This window comes from Nomascus leucogenys, chromosome 2 (assembly GCF_006542625.1).
Source record: "Nomascus leucogenys isolate Asia chromosome 2, Asia_NLE_v1, whole genome shotgun sequence".
NCBI lineage: Eukaryota > Metazoa > Chordata > Mammalia > Primates > Hylobatidae > Nomascus > Nomascus leucogenys.
Window position 1 is genome coordinate 134,530,333 of NC_044382.1, and position 20,620 is coordinate 134,550,952.

The 20,620-nt window shown below is 45.8% G+C and overlaps 1 protein-coding gene across 1 annotated transcript in view; it reads right to left on the minus strand.

The window, feature by feature from the left end:
- ALDH7A1 (aldehyde dehydrogenase 7 family member A1) overlaps positions 1–17,814 on the minus strand; it is a 51,486-nt gene extending 33,672 nt beyond the window's left edge. Inside the window, exons 1-5 of the mRNA XM_003259902.4 lie at positions 17,409–17,814; positions 16,075–16,128; positions 15,411–15,476; positions 5,738–5,818; positions 4,668–4,791 (exon numbers count right to left, since the gene is read on the minus strand). Coding sequence (XP_003259950.3) covers positions 4,668–4,791; positions 5,738–5,818; positions 15,411–15,476; positions 16,075–16,128; positions 17,409–17,681 — 598 coding nt within the window. The 5' untranslated portion in view covers positions 17,682–17,814. The remainder of the gene's footprint in view (positions 1–4,667; positions 4,792–5,737; positions 5,819–15,410; positions 15,477–16,074; positions 16,129–17,408) is intronic.
- Positions 17,815–20,620: the final 2,806 nt, after the last annotated feature.

Below are 20,620 nucleotides of genomic sequence, written 5' to 3' on the forward strand. Positions count from 1 at the left end.
GCTGAGGCAGGAGAATCGCTTGAACCCAGGAGGCAGAAGTTGCAGTGAGCCGAGATCCAGCCATTACACTCCAGCTTGGGCAACAGAGGGAGACTCTGTCTCAAAAAATAAATAAATAAATAAAATGAATTACACAAATCTTTACATTCACTGTAAACAAAACTAAAATTACAAATAAGCTAGGAGCAGTGGCTCATGCCTACCATCTCCAGCACTTTCGGATGCTAGGACGGGAGAATCACTTGAGCTCAGTTTGAAACTTGGATCAACAGGGCAAGACCCCTGTCTCTACAAAAAAAATTAAAAATTAGTTAGGTGTGATTGATTATATGCCTGTAGTCCCAGCTACTTGGGAGGCTGAGGCGGGAGAACTGCTTGAGCCCAGGAGGTTGAGGCTGGAGTGACCTGTGATTGCACCACTGCACTCCAGCCTGGACAACAGAGGAGTAAGACCCTGTCTCAAAAAAAAAAAAAAAAAAGAAAACAAAAGAAAAAGAAAACACAAACAAAAATATTGTATTTTAAATACAAACTTTAAAGTCACCCATAATCCCACAAGGTGTTTATTTTAATTAAAGGCAGCTGGACAGTATAGAACCATACCACAGGAATACCATGGTTCACAACTCCCAGTTAAAACCACAGACCAACTAGAAAGGTGGCTGTCCCAGCCATCAGTCTTTCTGGCCACACTCACACTGCTAGCTAGGATGGGGGGACCATACCAGATGCAGCACCTCACTCCTGGGCCCTCCTTAATCTAGGCACCTTAATCCCTAGAGATGAAGTGCTGGCACAGCCTCTTCCTGGCAGGGCCTGCCTCCTCCTCTCCTGCCCTCCCATCTCTGCCCTGATGTCACCCCCTTGCTTATAACCCTCTGGATTTTGGATACCTACTGTACCTATTCTCAGAATAAAGTCCAATCTCCTTGTCAGACAAAGTCTCTTCCCGAGGTTCTCTTTCCACTCTACTTGCCCTACCACTGCACCCTCCAGCTGTGCTGAAGCAATGCAATCCCCCCAAATAAGCCAGACCCTCTCAGCCTTAACACAGGCTTCTTCCTTCTTTAAAACAACTTCCAGCACTCCACCCCTTCTCCTTTTTGTCCCATTTGGGACCTTACCTTGGCTAACCTTCTCTTGGAGGCCTTCCCCAACTGCACTCATGAGGCTGGGTTAGGGGCTCCCATCTATGTGCCCACCATCCTACCGTCTACTCCCTCATATTACTTACCATGCTAGATTATGCTGGATATAATTACCTGTTTATTTATCTCCCACTCTAAGGTATAATTTATAATCTTATAAATCCCTTGAGGACAGGGACTATGCCTTATAGCTCGAGTATCACCTAGTAGATTACCCGGCACCTGATAGATGCTCCATAAGCATTTATTGAATTAATAAAGCCAAAGTCACCCCAAAGCCTCTACATAGATGAGAAAACTGCTTTAAAAAAAAAAAAGTGTAAGCTAGGTGTGGTGGCTCATGCCTACAATCCCAACACTTTGAGTGGCCAAGGCAGGAGGATTATTTGAGCCAAGGAGTTCTAGACCAGCCTAGGCCACATGGTGCGACCTCGTCTCTACAAGAAAAATTTTTAAATTAGCTGGGCTTGGTGGCATGTGCCTGTAATCCCAGCTACTCAGGAGGCTGAGGTGGAAAGATTGCTTGAGTCCAGGAGGTCCAGGCTGCAAGGGGCTATAATCACACCACTGCACTCCAGCCTGGGTGACAGAGATACTATCTCAAATAAACAAACAAACAAAAATGTGCAAGCAATTGAGAAAAATTTTAATTGTGAGGCAGGCATCATAGTAGGTATAAATCAAATAGTTACCTGCTTGCACATGTACATATCCCAGAATTGGAGGTTTATTAACTTTTTTGTTGTTATTGTTGTTGTTGTTGAGACGGAGTTTTGCTTCTGTTGCCCAGGTTGGAGAACAATGGCGTGATCTCGGCTCACTGCAACCTCCGCTTCCCAGGTTCAAGCGATTCTCCTGCCTCAGCCTCCCGAGTAGCTGGGATTACAGGAATGTGCCACCATGCCCAGCTAATCCGTATTTTTATTAGAGATGGGGTTTTTCCATGTTGGTCAGGCTGGTCTTAAACTCCCTACCTGAGTCAGGTGATCTGCCCACCTCTGCCTCCCAAAGTGCTGGGATTACAGGTGTGAGCCACCACGGTGGGCCTATTAACTTTTCTTAGCTAGAAACAAACTCTTGAAAGTGTTCAATGACATAAAGTTAATATTGGATAATGGGAATCATTGCTAGATATCTAATTAAGGACATTAATTGTCCTTAATTAGAACTAAAAAGACTCCCCACTTTCTACAAGTAGGGAATTTACTCAATATTCCAAGAAAAAAGAGAAAAATATGATTTTTTGAAAAATATTTATTTCCTGATTATAAATGTAACCTAATAACCATCATGGAAATTTAGAAAATACAGAAAAATAGAAGAAAATCCACTACTAATAATTCTGCCACAGAGATAACCACTGCTACCACTTTAGCATACACTTCTATCCCAGCATTGCCAATGCAGACATACAGTCACCTGTTTTGCTCTATCCACATTGCAAACATCACAAATCGCTTACACTCGTAACCTCATTTTTTTTTTTTTTGAGACGGAGTTTCGCTCTTGTTGTCCACGCTGGAGTGAATGGCACGATCTCGGCTCACTGCAACCTCCGCCTCCCAGGTTCAAGCAATTCTCCTGCCTCAGCCTCCTGAGTAGCTGGGATTACAGGCACGCACCATCATGCCTCGCTAATTTTGTATTTTTAGTAGAAATGAGGTTTATCCATGTTGGCCAGGATGGTCTCTAACTCCCGACCTCAGGTGATCTGCCCGCCTCGGCCTCCCAAAGTGCTGGGATTACAGGTGTGTGCCACCCTATCCAGCTTTTTTTTTTTTTCTTACTCTTGCTGTCATCTTATTATCTTCATTGTTTAAAACCTCAGAGTATAAGATTGGTTCTTACAGAACAGCTTGTAATAGCAAAACACTGAAAACAACCCTACATATACATCATTTGGGAGCTGCCTAAATAAATTATAGTCTCTTTATAACAAAATAGACAGCCGCAAACACAGATGAGGGAAGCCCCTTAATTGAATAATATGAAAACAATTTCAAGCCTGACACAGTGGCTCACACCTGCAATCCTAACACTTTGGGAGGTTGAGACCGGCAGATCACCTGAGCCCTGGAGTTTGAGACCAGCCTGGGCAACACTGCAAAATTCCATCTCTACAAAAAAAAAAAAAAAAAATAGCCAGGTATGGTGTCATGCACCTACAGTCCCAGCCACTGAGGAGGGTGAGATGGGAGGATCGCCTGATCCCAGGGATGTTGAGGCTGCAGTGAACTGTGATCATGCCACTACATTCTGGCCTGGGCAAGACAGTAAAATCCTGTCTCAAAAAAAGAAAACAAAAAACAATTTCCAAGATTTATTGTTGAATATAAAAGTATAAAACAGAACGTACAGTTTGCGGCCGGGCACAGTGGCTCACGCCTGTAATCCCAGCACTTTGGGAGGCTGAGGCGGATGGATCATGAGGTGAGGAGTTCAAGACCAGCCTGGCCAAGATGGTGAAACCCCATCTCTACCAAAAATACAAAAATTAGCCAGGTGTGGTGGCGCACACCTGTAATCCCAGCTACTCGGGAGTCTGAGGCAGAAGAATCGCTTGAACCCGGCAGGCGGAAGTTGCAGTGAGCCAAGATCGCGCCGCTGCACTCCGGCCTGGGCGACAGAGCGAGACTCCGTCTCAAAAAAAAAAAAAAAAAATGCATAGTTTGCTACATATTTGGCTGTATGTGCTCTAAAAAGATACACAAGGGCCTAGCAAGGTGGCTCATGCCTATAATCCCAGCTACTCGGGAGGCTGAAGGGGAGGATCACTTGAGGCCAGAAGTTTGAGACCAGCCTGAACAACACAGCAAGATCCTACAAAATGTAAAAAAGATACACAAGAAATTGAAAGCATTCACTACTTCCATGGGGTACCATGGCTTAGTTACGGGGGTAGGAGGGAAACTTTTAATCCTTCACCCTTTTATTGCTTTCTTATTTTCTGATATGAATCTATCGCTTCTTCAAAAAAATTAACGTTAGTATAATTTAAAAATAAGTAAATAAAACCTTCCCATAAAAGTGTGGGTTAGGGGAAGACAACCTTCAGAAACATTATTTTTAGTACATGCTAATAGTCTACCAAAATTGGCTTAGATTTTTTCCCCTTATTGATTTGACATTTAGGTCATTTCTAATGTTTTTTATTGATGCCACAATGAACTTCTTTAAACATAACTTCTGTCTTATTTCAGATTATTTACTTAGATTCTTAAAACTGGGCTCTTTAAAGTTAGAGCTCTCTGGGTATATTTCCAAATCACTTTACAGATGAGTTAAAAGTGTCTTACCCATGGACTTGCCAACATTAAGTTTTATCTTTAAAACAAAAAGATTCCTGATCTAACATTTTCATCTGTTTTAATTTGCATTTCTTTGAAAGATTGAGGATATTTTCACATATTTATGCCACTTGAAATTTCTCTTTTGCAGTCTATAGCCAGGGTATTTTATTTTTTTTGGAGCTCTGTATATCAGAGTACAAAACTCAGCTTAACTAATTTCACTGCTTACTTTCAGAAGGCAGGATAGGTCCTCCAAGCATCCTTGATAAACCAACAGCATAGTCACAGATATCCACATACTCCTGAACTTCACCCACACCTTCCACTAAGACTTTCCCCATCTCCAAAGACACCTAGAAATATAAAACGACAAGCAGAATTTTTCCAACAGAATTCACATTATAAACATTAAAGAAAGGGGGAATCGAAACATATTTTGTAAACGTAATAAACTGAAGACAGTCTGTTTTATTTTCCAAAGAATTTTAAAACACAAGAATTGCCTTCACTTTTTCCTGTCTACCTTGTTAATCTTTCCTCTAAGGAAAGAATTTTTAAAATATATAAAGTACAACCGGGCACAGTGGCTCATGCCTGTAATCCCAGCACTTTGGGAGGCCAAGGCAGGCAGATCACCTGAGGTCAGGAGTTCAAGACCAGCCTGGCCAACATGGTGAAACCCTGTCTCTACTAAAAATACAAAAATTAGCTGGGCATGGTGGCACACAGCTATAATCCCAGCTACTCGGGAGGCTGAGGCAGGAGAATTGCTTGAACCCAGGAGGGGGAGGTTGCAGTGAGCCAAGATCGCGCCGCTGCACTCCAGCCTGGGCAATAAGAGCAAGACTCCATCTCAAAAATAAATAAATAAAATATAATATAATATAAACTACTTTTCTTAAAAACTCTTCTAGCCAAGTGTGGTGGCCCATGCCTGTAATCCCAGCACTTTGAGAGGCCGAGGCAGGCAGGATCATCTGAGGTTAGGAGTTCAAGACCAGCCTGGCCAACATGATGAAACCCCATAACTACTTTAAAAATACAAAAAATTAGCCAGCTGTGGTGGCACAAGCCTGTAATCCCAGCTACTCAGGAGGCTCAGGCAGAGGAATTGCTGGAACATGGGAGGCGGAGGCTGCAGTGAGCCAAGATTTTACCACTGCACTCCAGCCTGGGTGACAGCGAGACTCCATCTCAAAAAAAAAAAAAAAAAAAAACCTCACAATCTTATATACAGAAAAGCATGACAGCCTTATTCTCCACTCAAAGAATTGTGTATACACTACAAAAATACTTTACCAAGCTTCCTAGTACTTGGATCTTCTCCCGCAAGGCATCGCCAATCTGTCTTACTATTTCTCCTCGTTTTGGAGCAGGAATCTAAGAAAAGAATGCAATTTTTGTGTCTGATTCAAAGCATAAATTCATGTCTATAACACAGTATTGGATGCGTGCTGTAAAAGAACAAAGTACAATCACATCAAAGAAGACTTTTGATCACATCGAGACTGTGATATGGCCAGACACTGGAGCTAAAATAAGAAGCAAGGCATTCATGGAGCAAATATCTATATCTACTGGAAGGCACAGAGGAGAAGAAAAGGCAACAAATAATTACAAATTGCCATCAGGGTTTTAAGGACAAAGAAAATAAAAAGGAAGCTGAGACAGAGAAAAACAGCAAGATTGGAAGGGAAATGGGTAAGTTACTTTATCTTAAAGGTTGGCAGGAGGCCGGGCGTGGTGGCTCACACCTGTAATCCCAACACTTTGGGAGGCTGAGGCGGACAGATCACGAGGTCAGGAGTTCCAGACCAGCCTGGCCAACATAGTGAAACCCCGTCTCTACTAAAAATACAAAAATTAGCTGGGCATGGTGGTGTGTGCCTGTAATCCCAGCTACTCAGGAGGCTGAGGCAGGAGAATCACTTGAACCCGGGAGGCGGAGGTTGCAGTGAGCTGGCATCGCGCCATTGCACTCCAGCCTGCGCAATGGAGTGACACTCCATCTCAAAAAAAAAAAAAAAAGGTTGGCAGGAAAAATCTCTAAGGAGGTAATATTGAAACTGAAACCTGAAGAATAGGAAAAGTAGGCCATAGGAATATTCTTCCCAGGGATAAGGAAAAAACATGTAAGAGGGATCCATGGAAAATAAAAGGGGCTGATTGGGAAGGCCAGTATGTCTAAAGCTAGAAGCTTGTAAAGTGTTGGAATCTTACTCCAGGTGCAGTGTGAAGTCTTGAATGTATTTTAAGGTGCAGAATAAGAGGATTTGCTTTATCTTTTAATATCGCTATCTGATAGGTAGAGGATACATTGAAGGGGGAAAGAGTAGAAGCAGGGAGATCAATTAAGAAATTATTATAGGCCAGGTGCAGTGGCACATGCCTGTAATCCCAGGACTGCGGGAGGCCGAGGTGGGTGCATCACCTGAGGTCAGTAGATCAAGACCAGCCTGGCCAACATGGGGAAACCTCATCTCTACTAAAAATACAAAAGTGGCAGGATGTGGTGGTGAGCACCTGTAATCTCGGCTACTTGGGAGGCTGAGGCAGGAGAATCACTGGAACCCGGGAGGCAGAGGTCGCAGTGAACTGAGATCATGCCACTGTACGCCAGCCTCGGCAACAAGAGCAAGACTCTGTCTCAAAAAAAAAAAAAAAAAGATATAGTGACTTAGTCTTAAGATTGCAGTGGTAGCCAGGCGCTGTGGCTCACGCCTGTAATCCAAGCACTTTGGGAGGCCGAGGCAGGTGGATCACAAGGTCAGGAGATCAAGACCATCCTGGCTAACACAGTGAAACCCCGTCTCTACTAAAAATACAAAAAATTAGCTGGGCGTGGTGGCGGGCGCCTGTAGTCCCAGCTACTCGGGAGGCTGAGGCAGGAGAATGGTGTGAACCCGGGAGGTGGAGTTTGCAATGAGCCGAGATTGCGCCACTGCACTCCAGCCTGGGCGACAGAGCAAGACCCCATCTCAAAAAAAAAAAAAGATTGCAGTGGTAACAAGGGGAACAACAAGTGGATTCAGGGTCTATTTTGGGAGTAGAATTGACAGGACACACAGATGCAGGAAATGAAGAGAATAAAAGAACTCAGGATGACTTCCAGCTCTCTGGCTTAAATAGGTAGGTAGATGAAGTATAATTACTGGGATGAAGAAGACTTGAAGGGAAACATCAGGTTTTGGCAGTAAAGAGCACAGCTTATGTCACATAAAGTTTGAGATGTGATTAATGAATGAGACACAATTTCTCCAACTATGACCATCACTCCCTCTCTCCCATCAAGTTCTTGCCAATTCTGCCTCTCCTTCAAAGTACAGCTAAGGCTGGGCACGGTGGCTCACATCTGTAATCCCAGCACTTTGAGAAGCTGAGGCAGGTGGATCACTTGGGGCCAGGAGTTCAAGATGGGCCTGGCCAACATGGTGAAACCCCATCTTTACTAAAAATACAAAAATTAGCCGGGCATGGTGGCAGGCGCCTGTAATCCCAGCTACTTGGGGGGCTGAAGCAGGAGAATCACTTGAACCCGGGAGGGGGAGGTTGCAGGGAGCTGAGATCCCACCATTGCACTCCAGCCTGGATGACAACAGTGAAATTCTGTCTCAAAAAAAATAAAAAAATAAAGTACAGGTAAAAGGAACATTCCCCTCCATGAAACCTTCCCCCAGGCAGAAGCCAATCACACCGTCCCCCTAACTCCCACTGCTCCTAATCACAGCACTGCCCACACTTGTCTCAGAGCTTGGCTGTGAGCTCAAGGCTCTTCCTTGCTCTCTCTTCCCCCCAAGTGTATCACCATGTCTTAGTACAGCTTTTCCGGATGGTCACTTTGCAATCTATTAACATTTACAACATTCCTACCCTTTGTTTTATCTATTTATTTTTTGAGACGGAGTCTTGCTCTGTCACGCCCAGGCTCGAGTGCAGTGGCGCGATCTCGGCTCACTGCAACCTCTGCCTCCCGGGTTCAAGTGATTCTCCTGCCTCATCCTCCCAAGTAGCTGGCATTACAGGCGCCTGCCACCATGCCCGGCTAATTTTTTGTATTTTTAGCAGAGATGGGGTTTCACTGTGTTGGTCAGGCTGGTCTTGAACTCCTGATCCCAGGTAATCCACCTGCCTCGGCCTCCCAAAGTGCTGGGATTAAAGGCATGACATTCCTACCCTTTAACTAAGCAGCTCTGCTTACAGAAACTGAGCTTATATACATAAGTATGCAAAAGTATAGGTACAATGATATTCATTGCAGTGCTGTTTCTAGTAAAGAAAAAAAGAAACCAACTGTCCATCAGCACATGATTGGTTAATTATGGAACAGTGATAAAATAAGGTGGATTTTTATGGGAAAACATTGAAAAGCTATAATAGAATAATAGAAAACAAGAAAACACTACGGTAAGTAAACTTTTGCTTAAATTTGGAGGAACATGTACCAAGCTGTTCACAATGGTTTTTTCTGGGGAGTGAAATTATAACAGATTTTCATCCACAATTTATATGTTTGCAATGTCTGTCATTTTCACAACATATGCACAGTTTTGCAAACAGGAAACAAAAACCTGTAGCATTATATCAATCAGCACATAACCTATACATTTCCTAGCACATGGTGTGGGTTTAATGATGTTTCAACTGAATTTAGTCAGCACATTTATAAGTTTAGTTAAGTTCGTTAATTTCAACTCAGAATGGCCAGTATACATGGCTTTTACCTCCCATTCTGGACACAATTTTATTCAGTAAGTCTTTCAACAAATAATTATTGCACATGTTCTATGTGCCAGATACTGTGCTAATCCCTGGATATTCTACTGCAAATGAGGCAGTTACAATTCTTGCCCTCTATAGAGCTGACAGTCCATGGGGGTGATAAAGGCAAGAAACAGGCAATTACAATCTAATTAGTGGCAACTGCCACGAAAGGGGAGCTAGATTTCACAACTGGAGCAACCTGAAATAGGCTTTTTACAAGTTTAGAGTTTAGGGCTAAGACCTAAAGCATGCCAGGTGTTGTGAAGAGGTAGGCAAAGTGGAGGAAAAGCATATGGTTAGAGGGGTACAGAGCATATGCAAAGGCTGAAAAGCGAGAGAAAGTGGTTTTGGAAAATTATGGCCGGGGCGGTGGTTCACGCCTCTATTCCCAGCACTTTGGGAGGCCGAGGCAGGTGGATTATTTGAGATCGAGTTCAAGACCAGCTTGGCCAACATGGTGAGAACCTGTCTGTACTAAAAATACAAAAATTAGCCACGCTTGGTACCTGTAATCCCGGCTACTCAGGAGATTGAGGCAGGAGAATCACTTGAACCCAGGAGGCAGAGGTTGCAGTGAGCCGAGATTGCACCACTGCACTCCAGCCTAGGTGACAGAGTAAGACTCTGTCTCAAAAAAAAAAAAAAAAAACCGGTTCCTTGTCTTCAAGAACAGAGAGACTTCTGCTCTTTCTCACCAGAGATGGGAGGGAAAATGAGGACACATGGGGATGCACAGGGCAGAAATAGGCTGCATTCTGTGCTGAAACTGGCTCATGGAAGAAAGCAGCAAGTCTATTCCTTAGAAAGAAATCAGTTTCTATAAACTACCTTTCCATATGTTTCACTTTATTTCCATTTCCTTTGAAGAAAAACGTTCCTTTTGAAAAATTCTAGAATTGGCCGGTCGCAGTGGCTCATGCCTGTAATCCTAGCACTTTGGAAGGCCGAGGGGGGTGGATCGCTTGAGGTCAGGAATTCGAAACCAGCCTAGCCAACATGGTGAAACCCCGTCTCTACTAAAAATATTAAAAAAATGGGTGGCGGTCGCCTGTAACCCCAGCTACTTGCGAGGCTGAGGTAGAATCGCTTGAACCAGGAAGGCAGGGGTTGCAGTGAGCCGAGATAGCACCATTGCACTCCAGCCTCGGCAACAAGAGCAAAACTCTGTCTCAAGCCGGGCGCGGTGGCTCACGCTTGTAATCCCAGCACTTTGGGAGGCCGAGGGGGGCGGATCACGAGGTCAGGAGATCGAGAACACGGTGAAACCCCGTCTCTACTAAAAATACAAAAAAATTAGCCGGGCGTGGTGGCGGGCGCCTGTAGTCCCAGCTACTCAGAGAGGCTGAGGCAGGAGAATGGCGTGAACCCGGGAGGCGGAGCTTGCAGTGAGCCGAGATTGCGCCACTGCACTCCAGCCTGGGCGACAGAGCAAGACTCTGTCTCAAAAAAAAAAAAAAAAAAACAAAAAAAAAAAAAAAAACTCTGTCTCAAAAAAAAAAAAAAGAAAAAGAAAAATTCTAGAATTAACTCAAATGAACTACATGGAACAGTGGTTTGTCCTAACACAGTCAAGGCCAGCCAAATGGATCAGGGCCAAGCAGAGAAGCCTCACACGAGGGAGGATCGAGATGGGAAAGCTTCTGTGACGAGAAGGGGGTCAAGCTTTGGTCTGTTCTTACCAAGCCTCTTTAAGTCCCTGCCCTATTGGCAGGAGCCCCAGAGCACAGTTAGGAAAAACTCTGCCTCTTCCCTAAACCTTGAACTCAATTGCTTAACACAAAATCAAACAAGTAGGATCCCCAACTGACTCTACTATTATCCAGGAAAGCAACCTGTTCCCACTTAGCACCCCCACTCTATTTACTGGGAGGTCTAAAAAGCACCAGAAGTATGAGAAAGGATGTTAGGTGCAGAGGCTGGCATGGTGGGTAAGAGTTGACTGCCAAATGAGATCCTGAAAGTGAAAATAGCAACAAAAAAAGTACAGCCCAATATTTAAGAAAGATCATAATGTCAGCTGGCACTCCGTAGGGCAAAGATAGGTTTAAAAGCCAGTTCATTCCAGGTGTGGTGGCTCATGCCTGTAATCCCAGCACTTTGGGAGGCTGAGGTGGGTAAATTGCTTGAGCCCAGGAGTTTGAGACCAGCCTAGGCAACAGAGCAAAACCTCATCTCTACAAAAAATACAAAAATTAGCCAAGTGTGGAGGAACATGCCTGTAGTCCTAGTTACTAACGAGGCTGAGGTGGGAGGATTGCTTGAGCCCAGGAGGTCAAAGCTGTAGTAAGCCATGAGCTGTGAGCACGCCACCGTACACTAGCCTGGGCGACTCTGTGTTTTAAAAAAAAAAAAAGAAAGAAAAGGAAACTTGGGAAGAGGAATGAGGGACTAATGGGAATTCTGTACATTCTACTCGTTTTTCTGTAAACTTAAAACTGCTCTAAAAAATAAAAGTCTATTAATTTCTTTTCTTCTTTGAGACGGAGTTTTGCTCTTGTTGCCCAGGCTGTAGTGCAGTGGCTCGATCTCGGCTCACTGCAACGTCGGCCTCCCAGGTTCAAGTGATTCTCCTGCCTCAGCCGCCCAAGTAGCTGGGATTACAGGCGTGCACTACCACACCTGGCTAATTTTGTATTTTTAGTAGAGACGGGGTTTCTCCAGGTTGGTCAGGCAGGTCTCGAACTCCCAACCTCAGGTGATCCATCCACCTTGGCCTCCCAAAGTGTTGGGATTACAAGCGTGAGCCACCGTGCCTGGTCTATTTTTTATTTTTTATTTTTTTTAAGTATATATGTACAGGAAGGCCGGGTGAAGTGGCTAACGCCTGTTATCCAAACACTTTGGGAGGCCAAGGTGGGTGGATCACGAGGTCAGGAGTTCGAGACCAACCTGGCCAGCATGGTGAAACCCTGTCTCTACTAAAAATACAAAAATTAGCCAGGCCTGCCCCCCGTCTGGGAAGTGAGGAGCACCTCTGCCCGGCCACCACCCCGTCTGGGATGAGAGAAGTGCCACTGCCCGGCCGCCCCACCATCTGGGAAGTGAGGAATGCCTCTGCCCAGCTGCCCAACTGACTGCAAAGTGAGGAGCATCTCTGCCCAGCCGCCCCACCGTCTGGGAAGTGAGGAGCACCTCTGCCCAGCCGCCCCACCGTCTGGGAAGTGAGGAGCACCTCTGCCCAGCCGCCGCCCCATCTGGGAAGTGAGGAGCGCCTCTGCCCAGCCGCTGCCCCATCTGGGAAGTGAGGAGCGCCTCTGCCCAGCCGCCGCCCCATCTGGGAAGTGAGGAGCACCTCTGCCCTGCTGCCGCCCAGTCTGGAAAGTGAAGAGCGCCTCTGCCCGGCCGCCGCCCCGTCTGGGAATTGTGGAGCACCTCTGCCCAGCTGCCCACTGGGAAGTGAGGAGCACCTCTGCCCAGCTGCCGCCCTGTCTGGGAAGTGAGGAGTGCCTCTGCCCGGCCACCCCACCATCTGGGAAGTGAGAAGCACCTCTGCCCAGCTGCCGCCCAGTCTGGAAAGTGAAGAGCGCCTCTGCCCGGCCACCGCCCCGTCTGGGAAGTGAGGAGCGCCTCTGCCCAGCTGCCCACTGTCTGGGAAGTGAGGAGTGCCTCTGCCTGGCCGCCGCTCCGTCTGGGAAGTGAGGAGCGCCTCTGCCCAGCTGCCCACTGTCTGGGAAGTGAGGAGTGCCTCTGCCTGGCCGCCGCTCCGTCTGGGAAGTGAGGAGCGCCTCTGCCCAGCTGCCCACTGTCTGGGAAGTGAAGGGCGCCTCTGCCTGGCCGCTGCTCCGTCTGGGAAGTGAGGAGCGCCTCTGCCTGGCCACTGTGCAACTTTCCAAGTGTGAAGTGACAGCCTTGTGTGTGATCTTTTCTGTCTTCTCCAAGTTTGCATTTTTGATGTTAAAGTTTACTTTTTAATTGAAAGTTTTAAATTGTAGAATATATTAAAAAAAAAAAATTAGCCAGGCCTGGTGGCGCACACCTGTAGTCTCAGCTACTTGGGAGACTGAGGCAGGAGAATCACTTGAACCTGAAAGGCAGAGGTTGCAGTGAGCCGAGATCATACCACTGCAGAGTGACAGAGTGAGACTCCATCTCAAAAGAAAGAAGTATATATGTATAGGAAAACAACAATTTAAAAAAAATTATGCAGCGGGGCATGGTGCTTCATGCCTGTAATCCCAGCACTTCGGAAGGCCAAAGAGGGCAGATCGTTTGAACTTAGGAGTTTGAGACCGCCCTGGGCAATATGGTGAAACCCCATCTCTACAAAAAATACAAAAAAATTAGCCAGGCATGGTGGTGTGTGCGTGTAATCCCAACCACTTGGGAGGCTGAGATGGGAGGATCCCAAGCCCAGAAGGCAGAGGTTACAGTGAGCCGAGATTGAGCCAGTGCACTCTAGCCTGGGTGACAGAGCCAGACCCTGTCTTAAAAAAAAAAAAAAAAAAAGCAATAACTTTAGGATGGTATGCAATGCAATCATCACAGGTCACAAAATTTTATACACACCATGTATATATGGATGTACAATAATCACAACTATGAAATAAATACATGAAAGACTGGAAGGAAATGCACCAAAACCTAAACCTAATAATCATTTTGCATTGCAGAGGTTGGGGTAAGGGACTAAATTTGTTTATCTTATCTATGGCATCAATATTTTCTTAAAAAATATATATATATATATTACTCTTATGATCAGAAATAAATACAAGTAAGTTTTTAAACCAATGAAGGACACTGTTTTGGACAGTATTCTCTATCCAGGTAGGGTGAACTTTACCTAGCACACTGTTTACTTGTGGAAGTGGTATTTTTCTGCCCAAAGATACTTTTGATTGTGTATAATGGAACTCTAGGCCATACTTCTATCCATAATTAAAGTAGAGGAAAGATGTGCTTCACGCTTTACACAAAGACGTCTCTTGGCTGCTAAAAAAAAAAAAAAAGTGTCATCCAACCCAGGGCTCTCTTGGACAGGCTGCTACTCTGCAACCCACCCCAACCCCACCCAACCCCCCTTGCAATCACTGACTCAGAGAAAATACTGCAGCTCAGCAGTCCCTCAGCAGTCCCACATCCAGCAGCACAGGGTTTAACTCAAATATACTGAGGCTTTTCCTGTGCCAGGCTCTCCAGTAAGTCTTTTAAATGGAGATTAAATTTAACCCTCCCAGGAGGCAGGCACCCCCAGTCTTTTCTTTTTACAAGACAAAGCACACTGAGGATGGGGGTAGTGGGAAGGTTGGGAAATCAGGCTATCCCGGTTCGCCTTTACTCTCCCTTTTTCAGGAGCCTAGCTCCCACCTAGTGACAAGTCAGTGTGGCCAGCCCAGCACCAGTCACAGTTCCTACATTTGCTCATTTAACCAATGGTGGAGACTCAGAGACCAAGGAGGCTGACTCTGTCTCACAGCCTGATTAGACAGTCAAGGAACATGAGCCTCTGGCCCTGAGAAAGGGATGCTGCCACTGCTCTTTTTTTTTTTTTTTTTGGGACAGAGTCTCACTCTGTCACCCAGGCTGGATGCAGTGCAGTGGTGCTATCCTGGCTCACTACAGTCTCCGCCTCCCAAGCTCAAGCAATTCTCCTGCCTCAGCCTCCCAAGTAGGCTGGATTACATGCGCCACCACATTCAGCTAATTTTTGTATTTTTACTAGAGACAGAGTTTCACCATGTTGGCCAGGCTGGTCTCGAACTCCTGACCTCAGATGATACACCCACCTCAGCCTCCTAAAGTGGTGGGATCACAGGCATGAGCCACCAGGTCCGATCTGCTGTTGTTCTTTAAACCAGGAACGCTGACCTATTGCTGCGATACTCCCAGACAAATCTGGCAGGGGGAGAGAGGAGGAGCAAACGAATATTTCTAGCATAGATCTTCTATTCATTTTCTATTTAATTATAAATTCAAGTAATTTCAGTGAAGAATAGTGTTCACAGCTCAAGTTTATACTACACCAGCACAAAGTTTTAATTCATTTAAATTTATCCATTCAATGAATGGCAAGTACAAAAAAGGCACTACCCTAGAAATATGGCAGAGGTGTTTCCAAAACAGCAGGAGCCCTAGTACAGTATCACAGCCCCCAAGGAGCTCACATTTTAACAAGGCGGCACTGACCTGCTTATCGGATGTTTATGTATCTCATTGCTTACAACAGGCAAAGTGATCTCTTCTGAATTCTAGAAACAAAGACCATACTTACATCTGTCCAGATTTTCCATGCTTCTCTTGCTTTCTTTACAGTTTCTTCATAGTCTGCCACACTGGCCTAAATTAAGAATTAGGGGGACAGAGAGGGGGAAATAAAGATAAGTGATGATGATCTTCTAGAACACACAAATATTTTAAGAAAAGAATTTGAAAATCTCTAGGATTCCCTAACATTTATGGCTGAGAATGATTCCCACAGTCTACACTTCCAAAAACTAGCTAGAACCCGGTAAAACAGGTTGGTATCCAACTATGCTTTAAAACCTTGCTTTTCAAAGCAAAATCTGTCAGCTTCATCTGCGAACAACACGTGAGGCATATTAGAAATGCAGAACCTTGAGCTCCAACCCAGACTTCAGAAATCAGAAGTTTCATTCTAACAAAATCCTCAGGTACTTCAAAAGCACTGCCTTAAATGGCCCCCTGCCTAGTCTTTCTATGCTTCACCTTTTCTGTGGTTCTTTCCTTTTCACGCCCCCACCCAAGAGAGGACAGTCTCCCCCAGACAGTCCTAAATGACAAATGAAAAATAAACACATTATTCTCTGCCTTTGTGATTTTATATTATTCTTGACCTGCCTAACTGGCTTCTGCCTCTAAAGAAAGCCTGCACAAACTCCTTGTGTGTAATTCGAATTAAACACACACACACTTACCTGTCGGACTCTTGCTATTGGCTCGTTGTTAGCAGGGCAATAGGTCGTAATAACCTTAAAACAAAAGAATGATGATCATGTATAGAAAACGTAATCCCTTCTGAAGTAAGGGAATAGTCCAAACAGGGGGAAGAAGAACAAGAGAGGAAAAAATGATATAATATCCAAACTCAAAAAGCTGAGGTTAACTTCTGTTGCATATAAACTACCCTACAGAGAGGTTGTCTTTCATTTCTGACTTGAACATTAGAAACTACCTTTCTGCAAAACTCTCCCCTGACATATCAATATTGGCATATAAACAAAAGCCTTAACGTAACCAGTTATTTTGCCTCTTTTTCCATTAATAACAGACCAAACTGACTAGTTTTAGTTATTTCTTCTCTCCCTTACTCTGCCCACCCTCTGCTCAGAGATGAAATGGCCAAGGCAGGAAAACCATGGGAAAGGCCTGTGTCCACATCGACTGGAGAGGTCTCAGGTCAACAATGAAAGGGAAAATTAAGGCACAGCTAAAAAGGCCTTCAAGAGCCTAATGATGAGATACCACATGGAAATCAGGATGAAACACTGAGGTTTGAGGAGCAATTAAAATTATCTGTATCTCCTACAGCCACGGATTACCAAAAGACGTGTTCCCTCTACCAAGGCAGGTACATTATGTAATATACAACGTCCAGCAAAGTTTGTTAACTGTTACATAACATCTTCCTATAAAAAACTTTCTCTTAAAAAAAAATCTGGGCGATAATAACCTTACCTTTCCATTGTATTCTATAAAACATTGTATTGAGCAGTAATGGGCATCAGGCACGGTGTTAAGCCCTGGGCAATGGAGAAATGCTGAAAACCCAGTCCTCAAAGGAGTTCACAGCCCAACGTACGACATGGCAGGATTTCGGCAAGTCCGAGCTTGCAAACTCCCAGGGAATTCAGGAAGGAAGATAAAACTACACTGAAGAACGTTACCTGCGGTGCACGTCGCAGCTGAAGAGCCAGAGTTAAGCTCTAAATTAAGATCAGTTGCACCGCTCAGTGTGCCACATTTCTCACAAGACCATAGATCCCAAGACCATAAGGTTTTAAATATGGGAGGGAAGTTTAGCCCCTACGGCTCCAAAATGACGTCGATTCTGCATAGCACACAAGGACCTAAAATCTAAATTTTTGTTTTAAAGGCGCCCTACACGAGAAAACTTTTACTGTGGAGCTCCAAAATCTCCCATCCTGTACTACCGCCTCCAGCGCCAGCGGGGGAGTGGGTAGGTCAGTGCCCGCACGGCCTCCTCGAGCGAACCCCAGCGGCTGCAGAGATTTCTTGAGCGCCCGCGTACCTCTCCCCGGCCTCCCCAGCTTCCATTATACACGCCCTCGTTTTCCTCGCGGAGCCCCAGCTCTTTCAGCCACGCATACTGGGGCTGATTGATGAGGAGAGTGGACATGAAAGCGGCAGGCCTGCTCCAAGGTCCAGGGAGCTTGCAGGTCTTTGCAGCGTGCACACACAGCGCGCGGGGAAGGCGCCACATACTGAGCCCGGGACTCGGGATGAGCCTAAGGCCCTGCGAGCTGCTGAAATAGAACCCCGCCCCCCGCCCGGGAGAACCCATTGGGCAGACCCGACCCCTCCCACTCGGCACGACCCCGCCACCGCCCCGTCGACCCCTGGTCTTCCGGAGGAGCCTGCGGCTGAATCCTGCCTGGAACAATGGGAGTGCTACAGGGAGGAGTGGGCTGCTGCCATCTGGTGAAAGACTCCGGGAGCCACAGCTCCAGCTTGGGAATTCTTTTCAGCAAAATATGGGCGCTGAAGTACAGTAGGCTATAGCAGGGGTTCTGAAACTGTAAAATGCGTGTAATGACCTGGTCGTCGTGGTAAATGCACATTCTGATTAGTAAGTCTGGGCTAGGGTCGGAGAGCGGACATTCCTAACCAGCTCCTTAGCGATGGTGACACCTCTTGTCCCTGGAGTAGCCAACGGAGGGTTTGTATGGGGCGGGGGGGGGGGGGGGGGCGCGGAGGAAGGGTGGTTTGTTTGGTTACAAACTAAAGTTTTCTAATTAATGATAAATATTAGATTGCTGCATTTCCTCTATAAATATCCTGCCTGGGTATATTCTTACTTTTTTTTTTTTTTTTTGGAAACGGAGTTTCGCTCTTGTTGGTCAAGCTAGAGAGCAATGGCGCGATCTCGGCTCACTGCAACCTCCGCCTACTGGGTTCAAGCGGATTCTCCTGCCTCAGCCTCCCGAGTAGCTGGGATTACAGGTGTGCGCCACCACACCCGGCTAATTTTTTGTATTTTGAGTACAAACGGGTTTTCACCATGTTAGTCAGGCTGGTCTGGAACTCCTGACCTGAGATGATGTGCCCGCCTCAGCCTCCAAAAGTGCTGGGACTACAGGCATGAGCCACCGTGCCCGGCCTCTTACTTTTTTTTTTTTTCAGATGGAGTATTGCCCTACCGCCCAGGCTGGAGTGCAATGGCACGATCTCCACTCACTGCAACTTTCACCTCCCGGATTCAAGTGATTCTCCTGCCTTAGCCTCCCCAGTAGCTGGGATTACAGGTGCACACCACCACACCGGCTAATTTTTGTATTTTTAGTAGAGATGGGGTTTCTCCATGTTGGCCAGGCTGGTCTGGAACTCCTGACCTCGTGATCTGCCCACCTCTGCCTCCCAAAGTGCTGGGATTACAGGCTTGAGCCACTGTGTCCGGCTTATTCTTACTTTTTTTTTTTTTGAGACAGAGTCTCGCACTGTCACCAGGGCTGGAGTCCAATGGCCCAATCTCGGCTCACTGCAACCTCCGCCTCCTGGGTTCACGCGATTCTCCTGCCTCAGCCTCCTGCGTAGCTGGGATTACAGGCACCCACCACCACACTCAGCCAATTTTTTGTATTTTAAGTAGAGACGGGGTTTCACTATGTTGGCCAGACTGGTTTCGAATTCCTGACCTTGTGATCCACCCACCTCAGCCTCCCAAAGTGCTGGGATTACAAGTGTGAGCCACCAGGCCCAGCTCTTACTCTTAAAGAATAAAGACAGTTTTGATCAATTTCCTTCATTCTCCATTTCTGTCTTCCTACAATATCCTTTCCACTCATGCATGCCCCATCTCATTTCACAACGACTGGGCCTACCCTGTAAAACGGAAATACTAACATCTCAATCATCATTATTTGAACATGAGTTTAAAATATGCTTGCCCACGCTAGACTGCAGCGGCAGGATCATGGCTTACTGAAGCCTCAACCTCCGAGGCTCTAGTGAACCTCCTACCTCAACCTCCCAAGTAGCTGGGACTACAGGCATGCCATCACACCCAGCTAATTTTTGAGGGTTTTTTGTAGAGACAGGGTTCCCCCATGTTGCCCAGGCTGGTCTGCACCTCCTTGGCTCAAGGGATCTGCCTTGAGCCTCCCAAAGTGGTGGGATTACAGGTTTGAGCCACCACTCCTGGCCCCTTTCATCTCTGCATTCAAACATAAGCTTATCTTTTCCACACTTATAGTACAAATGATTTGAACAAACACTCTGCATGTATCAAGTAGCTACTAGAAACTGCAGTTAGTACTAGGCATACATGAATGATGCTTCCTTTTGTAAATGCTACAGTTTTTTCCTGTTAGGGCAAGAACCATCTCTGACTCATCTTTGCATTGCTCCACAGTTCCTAGCATTGTTCCAAGTTTATGCTCACTTACATGAGTGTATGAACAAATGAACCAATGAATAACACCGTCGAAGAAGTAGCAATGCCCTATTTGACATTGGTAATCTCTATCAACAACCCTGCTGCTGTCTTCCATCTACATGGAGGACCATGGTGCTAATTTTTCTAATTTTAATTCTCAGACTTTATTTATTTATTTATTTATTTATTTTATTTATTTATTTTTTGGAGACGGAGTCTCGCTCTGTCCCCAGGCTGGAGTGCAGTGGCGCAATCTTGGCTCACCACAACCTCCGCCTCCCGGGTTCAAGTGATTCTCCTGCCTCAGCCTCCTGAGTAGCTGGGACTACAGGCATGCACCACCACACCCGGCTAATTTTTGTATTTTTAGTAGAGACAGGGTTTCACCACGTTGGCCAGGATGGTCTCCATTTCCTGACCTCGTGATCCGTCTGCCTCAGCCTCCCAAAGTGCTGGGATTACAGGCATGAGCCACTGCGCCCGGCTAATTCTCAGACATTTTAACTGATTCTCATCACTTTCTATCAGCCAACAAGATTCTTTGTCCACATATCCCAAAACCACATTCTTCCTTCTCTTCTCTTCCATTCGCTTCAACGAAATTAAAATACATACACAGATGCACTAAGGATTAGGAGCAACACATAGTGTCAACAAGGAATGTTGGCTGCCCTCTCTTCAAGTCAAGAAGAGAAGTGTGCCCATCCTTCTAAACCAATTCTGGCTGGCTGGGCACAGTGGCTCATACCTGTAATCTCAGAACTTTGGGAGGCCAAGGTGGAAGGATCGCTTGAGTGATCAGAAGTTCGAGACCAGCCTGGCCAACATGGTGAAACCCCATCTCTACT